Here is a 21,452-nt window from a genome sequence, read left to right as displayed (position 1 = left end):
ATCTCTTTCACACAGTAAGTGCATTGTACTATTATTTTTTTGTATCCTAAAGAAAACTATTGCCCAGCTGTCACAAATTTTTTATCTAAAAAGAACATAGTTGTGTAAGGCAGTCACAGAATGTTCTAGTGTCTAAAATTCTACCTTATTTATTGTTACTGAGATAGTTGACATTACATAAAAGATGCTCTAACTTACAATAAGTCATCCCATCAGATTAACTTAGATAAAAACTGTGCATATTCGACGGAAATCACTAATTTATATTAGCGCAATTTGTCAGCTCACTTCAAATACGTTTCATTTCGATTTTAAAAAACTGGCGGCAACTTTAACATGGGAGAGGAATGTTTAATTCTATCTAGGCAAAGGTTCTACCAATATATATGTTTCTCTAAAGAAAGAATTAAAACACATTACTTCATTACTTGTGATGATGGGTTGGTGCTTGGTCTGATCCAAGCGTTTATAAATTATATTTCCACATTTGTCGTATAATTTACCTCAGAGTCTTCCATATCTCTCTCGTGATACATCTTGGTCCTACTCCGGTCACTGAGGTACTTGGAATGAGAATCCTCCTCAAACTCAAACCCGGGGGAGTACGGCGCTCGGCTGTAATTCTTCTGACTCGAACCCTTGTGCTCTGGGCTTGAAGGGTTTGGTCCATTGTAGTTCCTGGAAAAAATTGCTTGTTAATTGTTGTTAGACAGTGAAATTGCCAAATCTTTGGTTAGTGATAAGGAAAATGAAACATTTCCTAGTCGTAGGAGGGATAGGAGAAAAAAATACGAGCATGGTTGCTTATAGAGGATTAGTATATTATAAGAGCTTATTTATACCCTTGTTCAAATAAAGGCTCTGCAAAATTATAATCCGTTTAGGATTACCACTTAATCCATGGTAGGCATTTAAAGGTTATGTCTATCCACAGATATCTACATCAGTAGATTCTTAGATATCTACATCAGTAGTTTATAATATTATTTGAATTGCAATTGCTTTCATCTCTAAAACCTACAACTGTTTACACAATGAAGTTTATTATCAACTTTTGTTTTCTGAACTTTATCTATATTCTATACCACAGTATGAGATCTGTGTCCTCGTCTACTCCATTTTCCTTAGCAAAGCCAGACAAACTAGTTGCACCACGGCAGATAATTCCAGTTGCCTAAATTGTGTGTTTTTACTGTATTAAAATTATTATTCAGTGGTAACACACTTACTTGGCCAAACCCTCGCAGTTGTTGACAAGAGTTTTTATAGCGATTGCCAATTGACTGATGATTTCTCGCTCGGTCTTGCCTTCTTGCAGCTTTCTATAGCTAGGTAACCGAATCTGCTGAAGATAACACGGGAGAACTGCCTCCAGAATCGTCTGTCAACAACATTAGTGAATGTGTTAGCGGTATTTTTACAACAAAACTGGATTACTAATTATATAATCGCTTACATCTACACATTGTAATAGGGGGTTAGTAAATAAATATATTAACTATAAATTGTTGAGCTCGAAGTGAGTCTGCTACGCCACCACCGATGTACATAGAGATAGTCAAGCAGGGATGAGCTTTTATTTTTGCGGAAAGCGTCTGCTAAGATGTGCAGTTGAAAATTATGGTGTTGCCTGTGGAAGACGATTATTATGTTGCCGTGACCCACGAAGGTATTCACAATTTTCGCCGTCACCATGGTGGATGTTACAGTTTTGATGTAACTGCAGATATTGTCTTGGATTTTGCTGTGACTGTTCAGGATATTGCCAAGATGTTGAGGAAGATGTTCACGATTTCAATGTAACTGTGGAAGTATTTGTGATTTTGTCGTGACCCCAGAAGACGCTCACGATTTCACCCAGATGATGTTCTAGGTTTAACCGTGACCTAAATAAAAAAATATTTTATTATTCAGAAAATATTTTGTATTCAGACATGACTGCAAAAGATGTTTAAGATTTTACCACATATAGGGAAATCATGTACCCATTGTTACAATTAATATTTCTTCTAATCAACACTCTCTAAAGCAACCCGTTTGTAACCAGAGACCTGGGGGCCAACATTATTTACCCGACACGAAAAAGTGTGGTCCGCAGACTCCTACCCACCAGCATCTGTTGAGCCCGCAGCGAGTCAGCCGCGTACGCCACCACCATAACACACAAAGAGATACAGTCCAGCACCGTGACCATCTCACTCTCATCGTGATAGCAGAAGTCAATGGCCTGTAGAGGCTTCTCTTCTTTGACTAACTCTCCGATGTTGAGCGGGTCAGGAGAGGGCGTCTCAAGACTGAGCAATAGGCTGAACAGACACGAAGACGGCACCTGGCGACAAATAGTGTAAAATCAATTTGGTAAGTTTGTGAGAATGTATTTTAAACTAGGGTTTGCTATGTTGATTGAAACACTATGAAACACTGAATGGTAAACCAATAGCATTATACAGCATAGTGGTGCTGATATTGTTACTGGACACAAATAAACTTATCAATCAAACAACTTACCTTGTGAGCGTCACCAAACTGAGCGGAATCGTCGATGTCGAGGATCGCCGAGACGCTGCCAAACATCTGCAGTATGAAAGGTTTCCTGTTCATGAGGTAGAACTGCTTCACCACATACTCAACTGTGCGGGTGACCAGCTTGTTGGTCTGATGACTAGCGTACAGCTGCAGTAGTGTGGGGATGATCAGGAAATATCTGAAAATAATATTTTTATATCACTCAATACAAAATTGCAAATTGCATGTTATACGAGCGATTATTGCAGGCATTTTCTTTCCACAAGTTAGAAAACCTATTCTTTCCACAACGTTTTGGAATCTGGAATGTGAACCGTGTCCCTGATGAGAGAGTACCTAAAGTAGTGCATAATTTGTACTGACATGTCACATACTCATTGATCCTCATTCTTCAGCCACAGTATTATGCATTTTGGTGTTGAATGAATTGAATTGAATTGAACATGAAAAGATTAGAACATAAATTCTGCTACAGCTCAAAAATCACATAAGTAAACAACACCGAGAACAGTGTGTGGTTCTCTGATAAAACAAAACAAAAATACAGGCCAAACGTAACTAGCAACCTTCATACTTGGAGTCAAGCTTAATAAAAACCAGAAAACTCAGGTTAAGTCAGCTAAATTTTATTGCCAATTAAAAAATTACGGAAATTGGAACGCCTAGTAAAAATTTACAATAGCAAATCTTGTAATAATAGGGAACTGAGGAATCTGCTTAGGTAGGAAACTTATCTGCTGAAGAAAAACGATGACTTAGATGAGATGACATGGACATGTTATGCAAAGTGGAGATAACATGAAAGGACTCCACCCCCTGGACATCTAGGGTGAAAATATAAAGTAGCCAAAGGCATGAGAATGTTGAGTACTGACGAAAAAGCACTACGGGAGGCATCTAGTTGGTCAAAAACCTTAATGAGGAACACAAGTAAGTTTGATTGCCAATTAGTCACACATTACACACCCGTTAGTGGAGAAGATGTTCTTGAAGTTGTGAGCTGCGTTGATGTACGTAGCCATGACATAGCGCAGGATACACGCGTCTTCACTGTGCAGGATCACGGCTCCGTTGAGGACATTAAGAAACAAGTGGATGTCACCGGAGTAGGCAAAGTTACCGGCCATCGCCTCAAACATGCGAGCAATCAGGCGAACCCACATGAACTTGTGCAGCACATCCAGACCTAGCAGCTCCTGAAGACAAGTCAAATAAAAATAAAATTGAAATAAAAGAGATTCTCTATATTGGAAATCAAATTAAAATATCCATACCACTTATCCTATTTACTAGTGATTGTCAAAACCAGAAACTTTAAAAATCAAATCCCGAATCTCGAATCTCAAAGCCTAAACGCAAAACTTTTTTACTTAGCTAGTTACAAAGGTCAAGGTTACAAAAAAATAAAATGTTGAGTATTCAATCAAAACTGAAAGAGATTGACTCTTGACCGATATAACATAAATATGTGACTGATAATCTTAAATCCCAATAAAACATATTTTTTTATAAACAACCTATATTAAAATAAATTACACTCCTAACACCAACATAAACATGAATATTAGATTAATTAGAACATTTAGTGGTCAATATTTTGTTGTGTTTAGTAAATATAGATATGAAACTGAATCTTACGTCGTTCCAGTTATTTAAGATGCCTTTTGAAGTTCAGAATACAATTGACTTGTTCTATTACTGTTAATGGTGATATGTTTGCTCGATTGCTACCAGCTTGTTTGGAAACAGTGTTAAAAACAATAATAACATTATGACACAAAAAAAGTCAGCATTTTCAAAAATAAAAACTGCCAAAACTTCAGTTTCGAAACTTTTGAATCTCGAAACGCGGTGATCGAATCTCTAAAACCAAACTTTTCCAAAGTTTTAATGGTTTTGAGAATTTAGATTCGGTTTTGGCACATCACTAATATTCATATCAGTGACATAAATAGCGTCACTCACAATGTTTCTTTCTAACAATATTTCTGAAAATGAATTAAATAAATTAAATTCTTCCATAAGATACAATAGATTCTCAATTAAAAAGTCTTTCATAATATTGCCAACCTTTTAATTATCTGACTCATTCTTAAGTTTTGGGGAATTTATTTTGAAAACTTCATCCCATGATGGTTTTTATTCATACTCAATATGTGTTTAACTAAATATTTTTCATTTTTGTTTCTGGTGTTTGCGACCTAAATTTTAGACATTTGTGACTTAGGAAGTTCGATGAATTAAACAAGAATGTGCTAATTTTGAATTTAAACGTCAACTTATATTTCACTTCTGGATTTTTACTATTGTGTATGCTAATTTACTTTTCAAAATCGAAATCTTGTATATAATTTACCTTTCCCATTTCCCCTCCTTTGTACAGGTCTAAGTCTGCTTCAAGGGCTTTTCTTGGGAATGAAGGTAACTTCATCAGTTCTTCATGCAGAAAAACAACACGTTGAACAACCTGAGAAATTGAAAAGCAAGTTTTAACATATTGACAAGTGATATCAAACAATGAAAGTGTTTTTACAAAACAATTTTAAGTAATATTTATTGTGTATGGAACTTTAGTCATGGAGTAGAATGTATTCACATATCCTGATTTTAAGAGGTTTATGGTTGTCTAAAATCTGTTTTAATCAGTAGCTTGTTGAACATCATACACATTTTGGCAAGGCTGCCAAATATTTTCATTGTTAGAACTGCACATACTTTTGTGCACAATATTCTGCTTATGGTTGGATACTGAGTTAGTTGGGTTAGCAAATTAACATTAATAAATGACAAACATCCATAATTATCTCAACGTAACTAAGTGGTACCCGAAATATTTTGGCCCTGCAAAGTGTTGTGGCAGGATAAAAGGTTGGGAAACACTGCTCTAGAAGCTGCAAGGCTTTACAACCTACCATGTCGACATTCTTGAGGATGGCCCAAGTGAGAAGGACTTTTCCAATCTCCACAAACTTATGCATGAGTTCCTGTCGTTGCAACGCATTGAAGGCCTCGTCCGCCTTCATATGCACCAGTTTCAGTTGTGGATATTGCGAGCGCTTGAAGAAGTAGAAGTCTCTCACATAGGACGTGGGATTGTGGATCTGATCTGAAGCATAATAGTTAGTTTATTTATTTTAATTTTAGTGATGGGTCGGTACTTCACGTCAATGTGTCGGTTCGGCCGGTTCTTGGCAAAAGAACCGGAACCGAGGATTGACGATGAAATGTCGGTATTGGTAGCTTAGGTACACTAACACAGTTGTAATAGACAAAATTATTGAATCACTAAACAACAACTTGTTTGCATTAAGTGTTGCAATTTGTATGCAAAATTGAAAACAAGTTAGAAGTCGTTTTGAGAGGTTATATTTACATAAAAAGTATTTTTGATTTCTAACTTAGTTTGTTTAAATAATGGTGCATACATAAGCGCATTATTTACTTTCGTACGTTTGACTGTCAAAAATTCACTAAGCTGTTTACCAATTTCAATACCTGCACATTTATCAGTATCACTGAGTTTCATTTATCTATACAGTGTTTAACTGAATACAAATTTAAGTAGTATTCTGTGTCTCTTATATTATTTTTTATTTTTAAACCAAACCAGACACAAAAGATTTATTTGTTTTTAAAACAACCTATAATTTTACAAATTGTATTTCGTTAACCACTTACGAGTTTTGTGATCAACCAAGAAGAACTCTTTGTGACGAGCTTCGTCTATTCCAAAGAAGTCCAGAGATTCCCTCAGGATCTGGCAGAACTGAGTGTCTTCCTGTACCGGGAATTGGGAAGGGATTCCACCGGCATCTTGCTCTGGAAACCATTCAAAGATGCAAGTCACATCTTAATTTGTTCACATTGTCATTAAGTTTTGTGTTGTTTATTTATTTTGATGTTTTCACTTGTTGCTTCCTTTGACAACCATACAAGCCAGCACCTTGTTGATGGAAATTTTGGCAAGATGTAGGCAAGATAGCATATTTTGTCATACCTTGAGGTCCGTGAACGATGATCTTCTTGGTGGAAGGTACGTTGGCAGTGAGGAGGATGGAGGCATCACACTGTTCCTTACGCAGAATCTGTTTGAGGTCTTTGAACATGATACCATGTACACTATGCACCACCTGAAACATGGTTGTAAAAATGTAGCAGCATGAATTCATGCGAAGTAGACAGCCCATCTACATGAATGAGCAGCCACAAAGTGTGCTGGCATCTAAAAATCTATTTTCTACCTTTTTTTTTGTAACTGAGATGGTTAACGTGACCAAATAGTCTGCATAAAAAATCATTAATTTACATCAGCTCAATCTGTCGGCTGCTCAATTCAACTACGTCTATTTAAGTAAAAAAAAAAAAAACTGGCAACAACTTTACTATTAGGACGGAATGCCTTCTTCCATCAATAGTCGAAGGTAAAGCTTGGCACAATCGATAATCAGATTACCTTTACAAATCAAACTTCATTTAATCTTACCATCCACAGCACAGAGAGTGCAGCCCCAATCAGTTTCTGTCCCTCTTCGTGCGGAGAGCGAACGTAAAACATGACGTAGCCGATGATGTAGTTGTACAGTGTGAACGCTGCTTGCTGCGGCAGCCGTGGCACGAAGCGAATCAAGTGACGGAGAATCTTGAACATCAACTCTTGCTTCTCTCTGGTTAGTCTCTCCAGTATGTATCTGAGGAACAACGCACTGTCTTCCACCAGACAGTTCCAGATAACCTAAAAAACACCTAGAGGTAAAAGGTGGACGTTCTTGGGAATTTACTCGCTTTTAATATTGGATGTAGATTTAAGCGGTTGAATTTCTCGTAATTTTTAGGGACAAGTTCTTCTTTTCTGTTTACTTATCTCTCCTTTTACAAAATATGTTTTATGGATGACGTTACAGCTGTTTAACTATCTAAATAAAAATAATAAAATATTAAATTGGATAAGAGCAAGAATTGTTTATGAAGTACTAAAAGCAGCAAGCATGTGCCTGGGAAGATCAGGAAAGAAATGTCAGTCTGTTTAAGGATGGAGCTGGGATTCCATTTTTTAAAGTGACAAAATTATGGTTTAACTTTTAATTTTTCTCTACTTTTTTAGTTTTTCTGTCCAACTGAAACATTTATACATTTTACAGTACAAAAATGGATCAACCTGTACACTCATCATTACAATAATATAACAACTGTAGCAGAGTTTTAAAATGGCTCTATACATGCAACGTTTCATCTGAATCGGTTAGGTAATTTTCACATGATAGAATATCATCATTGCACACCAACATACTTCCCCATTTATATTAATTAGTAGGATAGGATTACCAAAAGAAAATACACAGTGGGGTAAAAATATTGTTTACACATTAATTATTAGTTACTCCAACTGTACTGTCAGAACAAATTTAATACCCGACAAACCTTTTGTGCTGCAACTACTCATTGTTCACTTTCCTTCATTAAAGAAGAAACGCTACTGTTTGTACCTAAAACAGATTTGTTTGTTCTGTCCTTGATAGTAGGGGAGAAAAATGGTAGAGGTGGAGCGAGGGACTTGGTCTCCAAGGTCCGAGAATAAAATCTTGCCAGTCAATGGATCGTATCTAAGTGATAATGGCACAACCATGTTGTCCTAGTCGGTAATGTATAACAGTTCCAAGCTAGAGACTACATCCTACAAGGTGAAGGTAAACCAAAAATGTACCTGGTAGGCTATCTCATAGACAGCGTTGCCGTCCGGAGACACCGCTGCATCATCCAGCAGGTTGATGATCTGTATCACAGCCGAACACAAGCACGAGGGGAACAGCGAGTGAGCCGAGTGTATCAGATGACTCGTGTTCCGTTGCTGAGTCTCGCCTTGCTCTTCATCCCCACCTGATACACACCGTTTCGTAATCACCGTATTACCGTAAGTGATCTAATTTATAAAATAAGTTATTAATATCTACGACAACGTCGAAAATTCAATAATTTTTTACCTGGAAAAAAATAAGGCACTGCGATTTTGTGATTTTTTTGTGTCCTTGTTGGTTGACTATAAATATTATTCACAATCTAGTTTTAACACAATAATTAGACCTGTACTTTCCGAGACCCCGATATTGTAGGAGAGGCCAAATCAGAAGGCTAACGGTGGTTGGCTAAATCTCGAGGAGAAATGAAGAGAGCTTGTTGAAGAAGGTGCTAAGGGGAGATCTGAGAGAAAGGAGACCAGTAGGAAGACCAAAGGCCAGGTGATGAGGTCAAGTCCGGAAAAATATGGGAAAAATTAGAAAGAAAAATTTGGAGGATCGAGAGAACTAGTGACAACGTGTTGGCGAGGACAAGTACCAGCTTGGGTACAAGTGGCCATGGTAGTAAGCAGTAAGTATCTAGTTTTACCATTTAAGTAACTTTTCATCTATTTATCCAGTTGCGGTTGAACAAAAAGCAATGTTTTGTGATCGAAGAGTTTGAGACATAAATTATTGGTCTAATGGAGAAGTACAAGTATTGTTAATCACACTGTTGAGGAATCCTGAAGAAAGGATTTCTGAAGGATGTACTGAAGGGAGGATTCCTGAAAAAGGGTTCCTGGGGGATATTCTGAAGGAAGGATTCCTGAAAAAAAGGTTTCCTGGGGAATATTCTGAAGAAAGGATTCCTGAAGAAAGGATTCATGGAGGAAGGATTACTGAAGGATTCAGCGATTTAACTCCTTTTACCAGCTATTTAAATCCCACAACTTGATAGACTCACCCTCATCATGATCATCGCCCACCGCGTGGTGTAGGCTCGGCTCATAAGCAGCTTGTACTGTAATCGGTATTGTCGTCACCAGAAAATTCTCTCTTTCCGATCTCCGTTTGTCTTCTCTTGCTTGCAAAGCCATTTTTATCAATTCCGTTTGTTGTTTTTTACGTGTTTTCGTCGCTGTGACCAGTGATCGCTGTACAAAAACAATCATTACAAAATGTGGAAATATGGATTAAATCTAATTAACTCTTTTTTTAGTATATTACAATAAAATACAATTTTTAGTATATTACAAAATATTTTCTCAGCTATAAAAGGTTAAAAAAATGTTAGAGAGGAAGAAAAAACACATACTTATAGATATTAAATGTTTGCTTGAGTTTTAAAATAATCTACAATGAAATTAATTAAAATTTAAAATTTGTGTCAGTAGGCCTATAAGCTTTGACGTGCTAGAAAAAAATTCTTAATATAATATTATAATTCATAATATCATAGAGATGATATATTATCAGATGTATTAATGAGATGTGATGGTGTTTTTTTGGAATAGTTAGATTGCTTTGTAAACTGATTTGTAATTTTTAGAAATATACAATCAATTTTAGTGCTTAATGTATGTACAAATGTCTATCAACTATTTAATTTTAAGGGATTTTCAGCAAGTAGTATCATGCAAAATAATAACTAAATTAAAAATGTATTTATTTTGCACATTGTTACTAAGCACATTCATAACTCTATGTTGGACTTTATTTACAAATACTATAAAAACAAAACAGATATCAATAAAGACTAGTTTCTAAAATGAAAGGTTAAACTATTGTATAATTTTTATTTTGTTATTTTTGGCTGTTCAATGCTAAAAAGCCACAATCAATGCAACATTACTTTCAAAGCATTTTTATTGGAACAACTACGGATTCAGCTGAAACTATATGGATCAGCCAACTAAAACAAATGTTCAGGAAAATTATAAATCAACGGGAACCACTATACACTTTAAACCAAACCTTAGAAGAAAGTAATGGCTATCTAAATCAATATTTCATCGTTTGAACATCCCTTTATCAGGTGTCACGAAAAGTAAACACCTGAACGACTAAGATAAATTCATCTATGTATCAATAGAAAATAAAATTAGAGATCTGCTGTATCCAAAGTATAACATTTAACATGTACAATTTCAATAATATACAATTTCGAGAATGAAAACTAATTCAGAAAAAAATAATATGTTGAATGTTGATTTTTTTGCATATTAGTGCGTTGAAGATCAAGAGAGTTATCTAAGAATGGTCACAACTTTTCAGTGATAGCAGAAAATATTATTGTAACCCCCATTGCTCGTTGTCTTGACTATAAACATACATCTGGCTAAACAGTCCCAGACGCTTACTTTTGAGCTAGCTGTTGTGCCGATCTTGAACCAAAACACTCAAAATCCTCAGAAACTCAAAAACGGCAGACAACATTGTCCAATCACGACGAACGCATAGGGATACATAGATAAACATTTGAATGTAAGAAGGAGAAGCGTGCAACGACCACTTGGAGGTGCTGAGTCGTGTCGACGAAGTTCTGGTTTTCATCAAAAAACTCATTCGCTGCTTGGTAAATCACATTCGGGATAAATTGCACGTGTGTTGATCAGACAGAAAACGACTCGACGTACGACCTCCAAGTGGTCGTTACACACTTCTCCTTTTCGCATTCAATCCTTTATCTATGTATCCCTCCGCGTTCGTCGTGATTGGACAATGTTGTCCGCTGTTTAGGTGCTGATTTTGAGTGTTTCAATTCAAAATCGGCACACAGTGTCTAGTAATTAAAATGATCCTTCAAGTTATTTAAGTTTTTCGGGAACCAAATAAATGTAACAGGAGAGGATATTTCCAAAAACATATACAGTTTCACACTAAATTAAAATCATAAACCTAATTTTATTGAATAGAAACATGACATATCTTTGTGCAGAAACATGATTTCTTTCAAGTTGCGAGATTGGACTAGTGCACAATTGTTCATGTAATAGTAATAATGAATAATATTGAATACAGGTTGTGGAACAAAATATACGATAAATATAACAATGCAAGTGCAAGAGCCAAGTGGCAAAACCAAGGTGCAACCAATTCAATTTGTAGATTGTAATTAAATTTTTGAACAACATTCTAAACCAGGGGTCTCCAACCTTTTTTCCGGGAATGTTGCTGAAAGTCAACAGTCCCGGAAGATCAAATAATTTATACCTGTGCCGCTAGGTCAAAAACTACAATTTTTGCAGTGTCTGTAGATCAAAAATCCCAGAAAGTCAAATAGTACAGTCCGGGCTAAAAGTTTAGTCTATGTTAAAGCAATTGACTTATTGGGAATTTGACCTAATGCAACAGCAGGTTTAATATAACGAAATACGGTAAAATACAAGTTCAGTTTCGCTGAGTCAAAAGTGCCGGAAGATCAAAAGCAATAAAAGTGAACGTCGATTCAGTGTAAAGTAGACCTCCTGCAACGCTTACTACACCAACAAAACTCGCTTTTAGTTACTTCGTGTTTTGTCATAATTAGAATAGAGCTAAAATTATCATATTTGGTACATAGCTTATTTATTAATGCTTCTTGCCAACTGTTTGGTCAACACTGTAAATAGGTATAGTTTATGTAATGAAAAGCCTTTCGTCAAAATTTGTGGCATAAAATACACGCAAGGACGATCTGAACATTTCTGGTTATTATATACGTTTGTAAAAGGAGATCCGTTTAATTGTAGAACTATTTTATGAGTTATAATGTAGTCTACATATAAACTGTGTAATGTATTACGCCACGGAAGGGTTGAAACCTGTCCAAACTATCATATATATTATTATAACGTAAATGGGGGTTTTTCACGATTCTGAATCAACCAGTCGATGGATTTTCATTAGTTTTGTGTTGAAAGAAAGACAATTTTGAGAACTAGATAATTTCAAAGCCATAATTTAAAATTAATGTCCCAGTTTTTTATAAATTAAGTTTTAGTTTTTAAAAAGTCTAGCAGCCGATGCTAACCTTCTCCAATAAGTCAATGCTTCTAGCTAGCTTTTAGTACAATATAATTTGCTTAACATAACAGCTGTAACATTCAGTATTTGTGACACAAATTCAGCATTTGGAAGAAAATTCAAATACATACTTATGGTTGACTTATTTATACTATGTATGTGTAATGCTGACCATTGATACATTTAATTCTTCGGTACGAGGATGGCAGTTTAATTAAATGTGCATAGTAAAATAGGTACAGTAGTAGGATGTTCAAATTATTTTTTAAAGTATTCTTTGTAATCATCGATTTGTTTTAGTCCAATATAATTTGTTTTAACTAACAGCTGGTTGAATGTGCTATGTATACTTATAAAAGGCAAAGCCCTCACTGACACACTCACTCTCACTCACGCATCATCACTAATTCTCCCACTTCCCATTTACCTAGGAGGTTGAAATTCGATTCACCGATTCTTTGGGCATTAAATAGGAAAACTAAGTAGTTTTTATTATGATCGGGCATTCGGGCTCCGCCCCAGTGGCTCTGGAGTTTCCCATCTGAACCTTATGATTTTTCATATTTAAAAGGAATTAATGAATCATAACAGCTGTGTCAATTCAACAATTTATGACAACAGCTAATTTGCAACCAAAAGCTGAGTGAGCGTTTCGAACGAACTTCAACCTGGAGGTGAGTTAACCCCAAGGCAAGTGAGCTCAGCGAACGAGCTCCAACCTAAAGGTGAGAGAGCGTAGCGAACGAACTTCAACCAGGACTTGATTGAGCCATGCGAACGAGCTAATCTTGAAAATTAATTAGTTTAACGGGGCAAAGCCAGCGGGTACAGCTTGTTATTCTATAGAATTATTAGGTTTTTAGCGAATTTCGCATATAGGGAATAAGCTATTACCGTATAACTCATGGGAACACCTGGACCCGGGACCGATGTAATTTTTCGTTTTGAGTCCCTAGAGGCCAAAAACACCATCCGTTCAAATTCATATATATATAAGTGTATAAAACATTTTGGGGACTTGACTTTTTCGGGACTCGAGAATTTAGTACTTTTCGAGGACCTGTGCAATTTATTCCATTCCAAATGCAGCGCGTTATCGATCTTCACCCTTGTGTGGGCCTCCCATTCACTGACGGAATGTCTCGTGGCGTATGACGACCGGATATAAATAGTCACTTTAACACTCACTTATCTCGTTATTTTTTTCAGCATATTCGTTGACCCGTCTGCAGGTCTTATGTTAATGGGCTGTCAGAGCGTCTGTTGTAATAACTGGAATTCCTTATGTATGTTTGCTGCTGATTACGGTGAAGTATTGTTAGAAATTCCACCTAATCTTTTAAAGTTACCCATTAAATTCATAGAAATAATAATATTTAACTGTTTGACGAGTACCCCTATTGTATTCAAAATACTCAACGGCCCAATCCAATGTCACGTTTCGTATTTTGTATACTACCGTTAATTACTAGACTTAATTACTAGCTTCATTCCCACTGTTCTTGTGAACTTAACTCTAGATCAGACTGTTGCTTCATCCGCTTCTTCATCAGTTAATTTTTCATCTTAAAATCTAAAAAATATCTTTTTGGTACCTATGTTATCACCCACGGGATCTTTGAATAATTTTAGGCTTAACTGAATCTGAAGTATGTGTTTTGGTGGTTGATCATTGTAATGAATTATATAAGATTAACCTGCATTACACTATCGACAAATTAACTATCAAATATTTATTAAAACACTGAAGCATACTGCAAACGCTGAGTCATACTGCAGCAAAAACAGCCGTATTTAGTGAGCTTAAAGTAGGTATTTTCACTATTTTCTCCCTAGGAAGTGAAAGTCAGCTGATTTAAACTCAGTTGTGAGCTTCGATTGTATGCAATCGCATGTATCGAAAGTATGTATAATTTTTTTCACCACACTATGATGTTTTAGTTAATTTACAGTCTGTTTCAAAAGTAGAAAAATAAGCAAATACATTAACAATAATACAACGTTAAAAGTATAGTGATTTACCACTCTCAACACTAGCTAACAAAGATAATTTTGATAACACAGCCGAATCTGAATGGGAGGTTTAATGTCGTAAATGGTGTTGTGATTGTCCAATAAATTTAGTGCAAGATGAGAGCTCGCCTTGTGGTCGGAAACTTGACCAAAAGTATGTATTTTTCCAACTTATCTATATTTACCCTATGCTATAAATAAGACATGTAAATGGAATTTCTTCTATTTGGTTTTATTTTCTGTTTACATTTAGTTGTTATTTCGTTACCTACATGGCAACCCATACGGCCCAAGTTATTTTTTAAATTTTAAATTCGTTTCTTGTGTTTATTTTTGAGCCTATTTTAATTTATAAAGGGATTCATCACATCTACAGGAAAATATCTTTCATTTGGTACCAACCGCGTGTAATTCGTTCCAGTAGTATGGTCAGGCTAGCTGTCATAAGTTTTGCAAAAGTTGTTTTGTATAAGACGATTTTGAATGATTTTCCAATTTGATTATCTTTTTTCACTAGATTTTGTAATTTCTTCTTTGACTTTTCAAATTCTAAGATTATTATGAAGTATTCTGTTAGTAACAAACCAAGGTGCGTTGACAATTTTACGTAGCAATTTTGATTGGTATCGTTGAAAAATTTCAATGTTTGATGTACTTGATGATCCCCAAAGTTGGATCCCATAAGTCCAAATTGGTTTTATAACTTTTCTGCAAAGTAACATTATTTTGTGTACTAAGTTTTGATTTAGATCCAAGAAGACAATTAAGCTTAGTTATTTTAAAATTTAGATATTGTCTTTTAGTCCAGATATGTGCCTTCCAATTAAGCTTTGCATCTAAGTGCATGCCCAAGTATTTTATTTCTGTTACTTTAGGGTGGTGAATATTGTTCATGGATACTGGAGGACATGTAGCCAGATTTAGGGTAAAAGTAATGTTTTCTGATTTATTTTCACTAATTTTGAACCTCCATGTTTTAAACCAATGTGAAATTTCATCCAAGTTTAACTGTAAATTTGCTGTAGTTTGAACCGGTTTGTCGTGGACAGATAAAATGGTCATATCATCCGCAAATGTGGCAACCATAGTGTTTACAATTTCTGGTAGGTCCGATGTATAGGGAATATACAAGTATGGTTCAAGTACGCTTCCTTTGGGGATTCCTGATTCTATAGGGTAAAGGTCAGTTAAATAATTTTGATGTTTAATTTGGAAAGTTCTGTTTGTAAGATATGATTTTTAAATTTGAAAAACTGAATGGGGTAGCTAAATGTGGCATTCTTGTCAATAGTTCGATATATCGATAGTAATATACACTAACACAATCGTAATAAACGAAATAATTTTATTATATTTACTAAACAGATGCTTGTTTGCATTAGCAAAATAAATAACAATTTAGAAGTCGTTTTGAGAAGTTATCTTAGTATTTCTGTTAAAGAAATGACATTTCTTCATAATCTTAACATCTCAAATTACTTTAATACTTTCTTCTGAAATGGCTACCATACTAAATTCAAACTCACATAACAAGAAATTAAATAACATCTAAACATAAATTAAAAAGTTTTACACCACAATTAAAAAAACAAATGTACGATTGCTCTTGCTCATTCTTCGTCAGATTAGGCATAGGCACGAGACCCTCCTTCATTACGCAGTCTGTAGTCTTGGAGATAAGAGAGATATGCGGTAAAGATAAGGAAGAACTGGAAAGGTCCGTTGTGGGTTTGCAATATTTATCTCAAAATCCAGCGCAAGGTTAACTAAATTTTGGAATTAAGGTCTGAATACGTGATTGGTGAAATCCAGGAGGCAATACTGAACTTGCACTACTTATGTTTTATCGAATTTTTTACCTTATCTACCAAAATTATGCTATTTTCCTTTGGCACTTTAGGGGGAAACGACTATTTCACCCTGAAAATCACGTTTGGAAATCGAGAAAAGCTTTAGAAATCGGCGATTATAAGCGCTCGAAAAATCTTTTTTTCTTTTAATGGAAGCCTATTTTTTATTATTCGAGTCATTTCAAACTTCTTTTCCTCTTGCACTTTTTCAGCAAACACATATTTCACCACGAAAAACACGTTTGAAAATCGTTAAAAGCGTTATAAATCATTAATATCGCCACATTTGACTGGTAAGTGTCAATAAAAGAGTGTAAAAGAGTCCTTGGAGCCTAGACGTTCTAACTCATAAAACAATGAAAGAACTACAAAGACAATTTATAGTTTAACAATATACTAGATATTTAAATTACAATCACTCTGATGTTTGAAAAAATATTTTTGGACTGTAAATAAATCTCCAGCTGCTGTCTGAAATTAACGTAATTAACATCGCTCTTATGGGGGACAAATCCAAGATGGCTGTTAGCTTTCATTGACTCCACTGGAGAACAATAAAAAAACTACAAAGAACATTTCTAATCTCACACTATACTCGATGTTAAATTATAATCACTTTGGTGTTTGAAAAATATTTTTGGACGATAAATCGCTCTTCAGCAGCTGTTTGAAATTATCCAAAATGGCCACTAGCCTCCAAGGACTCCCTAAAATAACCTTTAGCTGAGCTCCTCAGCCCTAACCTAAGCTGGGTTTACCCAAAATCGGTAATTTTCGGCACTTTGCTATTTTTTAATAAGTACGGTAAATTAATAAGTACGCAATTAATAAGTACGGTAAACCATATTACTGCAGAGGCCGGTCTTTATAAGTTATATTGTCTATGAGAGATTTATTTTGGACCTATTTGCATAAGTATGGTGATGTAAATGCAGTTGTCATCGTATTTATAATCATCGATCAGTCTAAGTTTTATTTTGTCAATAAATGTAAATATCCTTTTTGGTTAACAAAGGATGCAACCGAATCTGTAAATTAAGACAAGTATGCGAAAAACTTAAGTTTTCCAACCACCATTATTGCCTTGTTTACAACTATAAAATCGGAAGTAAAAATAACAATTAGGACAGCGTATACTAACTATTTGATTTTTGTTGTGAGTTGTATACAATATCACTTCTTTTTGAAATTATGTCAAGTCCAAGAGACATACATCTAGTTTTGTATTAAAGTCTTCTGTCAAGAACTACACGAATGTAAATGTTACTGTGGACAAGGTAGCTGAAACATTTGCAAATAGGTGTAATAAATTTAAGAATATTGTATTAGTAAAAGTATCATATACATTTGTCATTGATATCACTGTATTAAATAATGTATTACCTAATTATTTGTAGGGAGTAAATTAGTTAGTAGACTATCTATTAATCGATTTGCAAGGTACATTATGAATATTTCATAATGTAGCTTGTAAATCGATTAATGTATTTAAACCAGACGCTCGTCAAATAATGCAGTTCAAGGCGGAAATGTAGTGAGGGATACATCAGGATTAGAATGTGTGTTACAGAACGAGAAACTGATGACAATAGTTGGAATAACTAGTCAATGTCAACGCACTCGATAAAAGCGCGGGATTAAAAAAGGCGCGAATATGTGCAAGTACTACTGTATAACCAGCGACAACACCTATGTAAAACCAGACATAAGCTATATTACAACCAGGCCTACGAAAAAGTCAAACTATGTAAAGAATGAATCACTGAATATGATTAGACGAAATCACAGAGGTACAAACTATGTTAGATATTTACGTGGTAAAGGAGTGTAGTTTCCTGATAGGTCTAAACAACGTCATCAGTTACCAAATAAATTATTTTTACTAGTTTTAGTCATACAATTGTTCTCATTTAAACTTGCGCTATTATGCTAATTCAACCTAGTTCAGATGTAGTTCCCACAATATATCTATACTTACACGAGGAGAGCGTGGTTTCGGTGATTTTGTAAAGTAAGAAATAATAGATGTAGAAAGAAATGTGTAGATTTTGAACTTTTTTCTGTTTTCATTGATTTACTGTGTTGATTATGCACCACAGTGCTTTGTACTGTAATTATTTTCTGCCATTATGAAAAATTCATTGCCAATATTTCTTTCAAGGTCCCTTGCATTATTTTGCGTGTACTAATGTGTACTAGGTGTAAAATGCAGTTGTCTGCTTGCAATATTGAACGGAGCTATCATAGTACTGTAATCCAATACTTTTTCAAAGTCAATGCTAAATATAGTTCACGTAATTGAGATGTCTCCTACAAGTTCACTAAGTCAATTGTATAATTGTTTCTCATAAATGGGATGACTACTTGTAGTATCCAAAGTCAATGCTTTATCTGTTTCTCTTAAATGAAATCTCTACATCCAGTATCTAAAGTTAATGATAAATCTATGCTAAAACTATTGCCTTGGATGTAGTAGCCTACGCCAGTGTCACGGTGATAACGGCGGGAGTGGTCGTGGTAGGCACGGATGAGTCGTTGTTCTTGCAAGGCTGTTTTTTGCCTGTCTTCTGGCTCAGTCAGCACTTACACCATCGGGAAGAGATTGTACATCCAAACTAACAAAAATAGTTTCCAAGGACCCATATTAGATTTAATACAATTGGCGGCAAACGTTATTGTTGATTAGTATGTTAAATAACAATAAAACTGTTGTAGGAGTTTGTTCCTAACCGTAGGTGCTCTGTATAATATTTAAATCGCTAAAATTATACCCCAACAATCAACGTTTACAATCGTGATACGTAAACAAATGATCCAATAATATGTAAGCCGAAGGATCGTCGTAAATTAATGTCTTTCGTGTAATACAACAATATGATAATAAACAATGTTACTATATCACTAATAACGTGTACGTAGACCGTCGTAATTAGGCTCAAATTAAAATATAATAATGCAATGTCAGTATTAAACAATCTGTATTAACAGCTGAAAATAAGTGAAATAGAAAAGGTTTTGGTTAAATCCATCAAATTGTAATTGGACACTAGTAAATACTAGTGCACTTGTTGCTACCTCCCCCCTTCGGTTTCATGTATTCCTCTCAATCAGTTCAAACCTAGGAGGATTAAACATTAATGTTAATTAATGTTAAATCCTCCTAGATTCAAACCTGAAACACCCAGATCGAAACTCGCCTGTCGTTATTTTACCATCGCCTGTTTTTTAAATATATTTTTCAAAAAAGAAATATTATATTGATTTACTTTGGTTTTTAAAAATGTTAACGTTTTATTTTGTTAAAGATTTATGGTGATACGTAAATATTGTGGTGTAGTAGAGTATATTATATTGTAGTTAAGTGTTAAATTTTGAAATTTTAGGGTGAATCGAGATGAATCTTTGTTTATAACATGGGTCTCTCCTACCTTAACATACATACCAAGTTTGATAAACATCGGTTGGAAAAGTGCAAAGATAAATATTTGTATGTAAAAAATACAAAATGGTGGATATCTGGTTAACGAAATTATTTTGGAAAAAATGTTATCCTTGATTTTCTGTTTATTTTGACCCAAGGAATTACTAGGTAAAGTATCTCCCCGCTTATTTTAACACCCTGTTTATGATGTATTCTTATAAGTGAAAAATGTTAGCTGGTAATAAAGAAAGATTTTTTATAAATAATATGAATGTACTGGTGATCTGTATATTCACCTTTTTCTTGTCCTTAGATAAATTAAATTAGATAAATTAAAAGTCCACTCAGCAGTCGCATCGTACGATGTAGTTCTTTCCATGCGTTGCGAAATGTTACATTTGCCGTCCTCTTCAACCCAAGTTATCTACTGAACCACTGATTGTAAAAAATTCCAAAAAAATATATTTTACGCATTACACTTTTGGCTTCAACTTTGCCACAGACAAAACCTCTCTAACCCAAAAACAAAAAAAAATCTCGCATGCTAACTTTTTCATGTTAGAAATCACGATTTAAAACTATTTCACCATACAAATCATTTTTTATTAATTAGATCGGTAAATAGTTTAAAGTTCCAACAAAATAGTCATCGAGTAGGACTAACCAAGAAGCTCTGTGCCAAATTTCAAAATTTTAGCACAACTTTAAGAACACCAAAACACGAAATTATTGAAGACATGCGTCGAGAGGACTATCGTTGTTTTTAACAGATTATACTTTTGACCTTCCGGCACTGTTGACTCAGCGAAACTGAACTTATATTTTATCTTATTTCGTTATATTAAAACTGCTGTTGCATTAAGTCAAATTCCCAATAAGTCAATTGCTTTAAAATAGACTAAACTTTTAGCCCGGACTGTACTATTTGACTTTCTGGGATTTTTGATCTACAGACACTGCAAAAATTGTAGTTTTTGACCTAGCGGCACAGGTATAAATTATTTGACCTTCCGGGACTGTTGACTTTCTGCAACGCGTCCCTTTTTTCCTTGAGGGCCAAATTGTAGTCTACATTTTATATACAGGGTGCGGCAAAAAAAACTATCTATTTTATGCAGCTCACTGTTCAGTGATAGGTCGTCTGATACTGGTGGGGTTCGTTGGAAAGCCTACACGATGCCATTATCTGTGGTCATAGAACAGAGGTCCTCTGTGCAACGTGCGTTTGTTATCGTGTTGAATTAAAAAAATATTGATTCCAAGTAAGCGACTCAGCATCAGTTCCTTGCGTTCTTTTAATTAGGGCGACGTGGATTCCTTCATGTAGCACAATCATTGGTTACCAACTTTATAACAACGACTTCTGCATTTAAAAACAAGCTGACAAGCTGTCCAAAGCAGATTGGACGCCAGACATTTAACATTCGATAGAGTTCATGCTGCTGTGGAAAACAATCCTCATAGGCCCGCCCGAAAACCAGCATCTGCTTTGAACATGTCTCACCGCTCGGTTACACAAATTTTGAGGTTCGATCTTAATTCTTATCATTGCAGATTATTTTGTATTTATCTGTTTAGTTTTTTTTAATCATCCATAAGGAACCTAACAGTGCGCTGCAGAAGACAGATGGGTTTTTTTTGCCGCACCCTGTATTTATAAAACTGTAACTAATCTAAAAACTGCAATGAATAAAAATACAGTTCCGAAATATTGGGAGTCCACATAATTATAATATTTATAATACTCGGCATCAAAACTACCCGGCTATGCAGAGACACTATTTAGGGTTTCTGACTCTGGGAGATTTTGACATTTTCTTGCTCATTTTGTATTCACTACATTTCCTGATATGAAGCTTGTTG

General features: G+C 34.9%; 1 protein-coding gene across 1 annotated transcript in view; it reads right to left on the bottom strand.

Annotated features, from left to right (window-relative positions):
- LOC128991485 (protein unc-80 homolog) overlaps nucleotides 1-21,452 on the bottom strand; it is a 113,086-nt gene that overhangs the window by 16,069 nt on the left and 75,565 nt on the right. The window contains exons 42-53 of the mRNA XM_054414405.1: nucleotides 9,265-9,454; nucleotides 8,228-8,400; nucleotides 7,010-7,258; nucleotides 6,524-6,656; nucleotides 6,205-6,345; nucleotides 5,439-5,632; nucleotides 4,883-4,993; nucleotides 3,493-3,722; nucleotides 2,509-2,704; nucleotides 2,111-2,329; nucleotides 1,230-1,381; nucleotides 504-678 (exon numbers count right to left, since the gene is read on the bottom strand). Coding sequence (XP_054270380.1) covers nucleotides 504-678; nucleotides 1,230-1,381; nucleotides 2,111-2,329; nucleotides 2,509-2,704; nucleotides 3,493-3,722; nucleotides 4,883-4,993; nucleotides 5,439-5,632; nucleotides 6,205-6,345; nucleotides 6,524-6,656; nucleotides 7,010-7,258; nucleotides 8,228-8,400; nucleotides 9,265-9,454 — 2,163 coding nt within the window. The remainder of the gene's footprint in view (nucleotides 1-503; nucleotides 679-1,229; nucleotides 1,382-2,110; nucleotides 2,330-2,508; nucleotides 2,705-3,492; nucleotides 3,723-4,882; nucleotides 4,994-5,438; nucleotides 5,633-6,204; nucleotides 6,346-6,523; nucleotides 6,657-7,009; nucleotides 7,259-8,227; nucleotides 8,401-9,264; nucleotides 9,455-21,452) is intronic.

Source organism: Macrosteles quadrilineatus, unplaced genomic scaffold (genome assembly GCF_028750875.1).
Source record: "Macrosteles quadrilineatus isolate MER2022 unplaced genomic scaffold, UCM_ALF_1.0 Scaffold_4__1_contigs__length_99947679, whole genome shotgun sequence".
NCBI classification, from domain to species: Eukaryota; Metazoa; Arthropoda; class Insecta; order Hemiptera; family Cicadellidae; genus Macrosteles; species Macrosteles quadrilineatus.
Note: the sequence above shows the minus strand (reverse complement) of the source record. Positions and strands in the feature narration are given on the sequence as shown.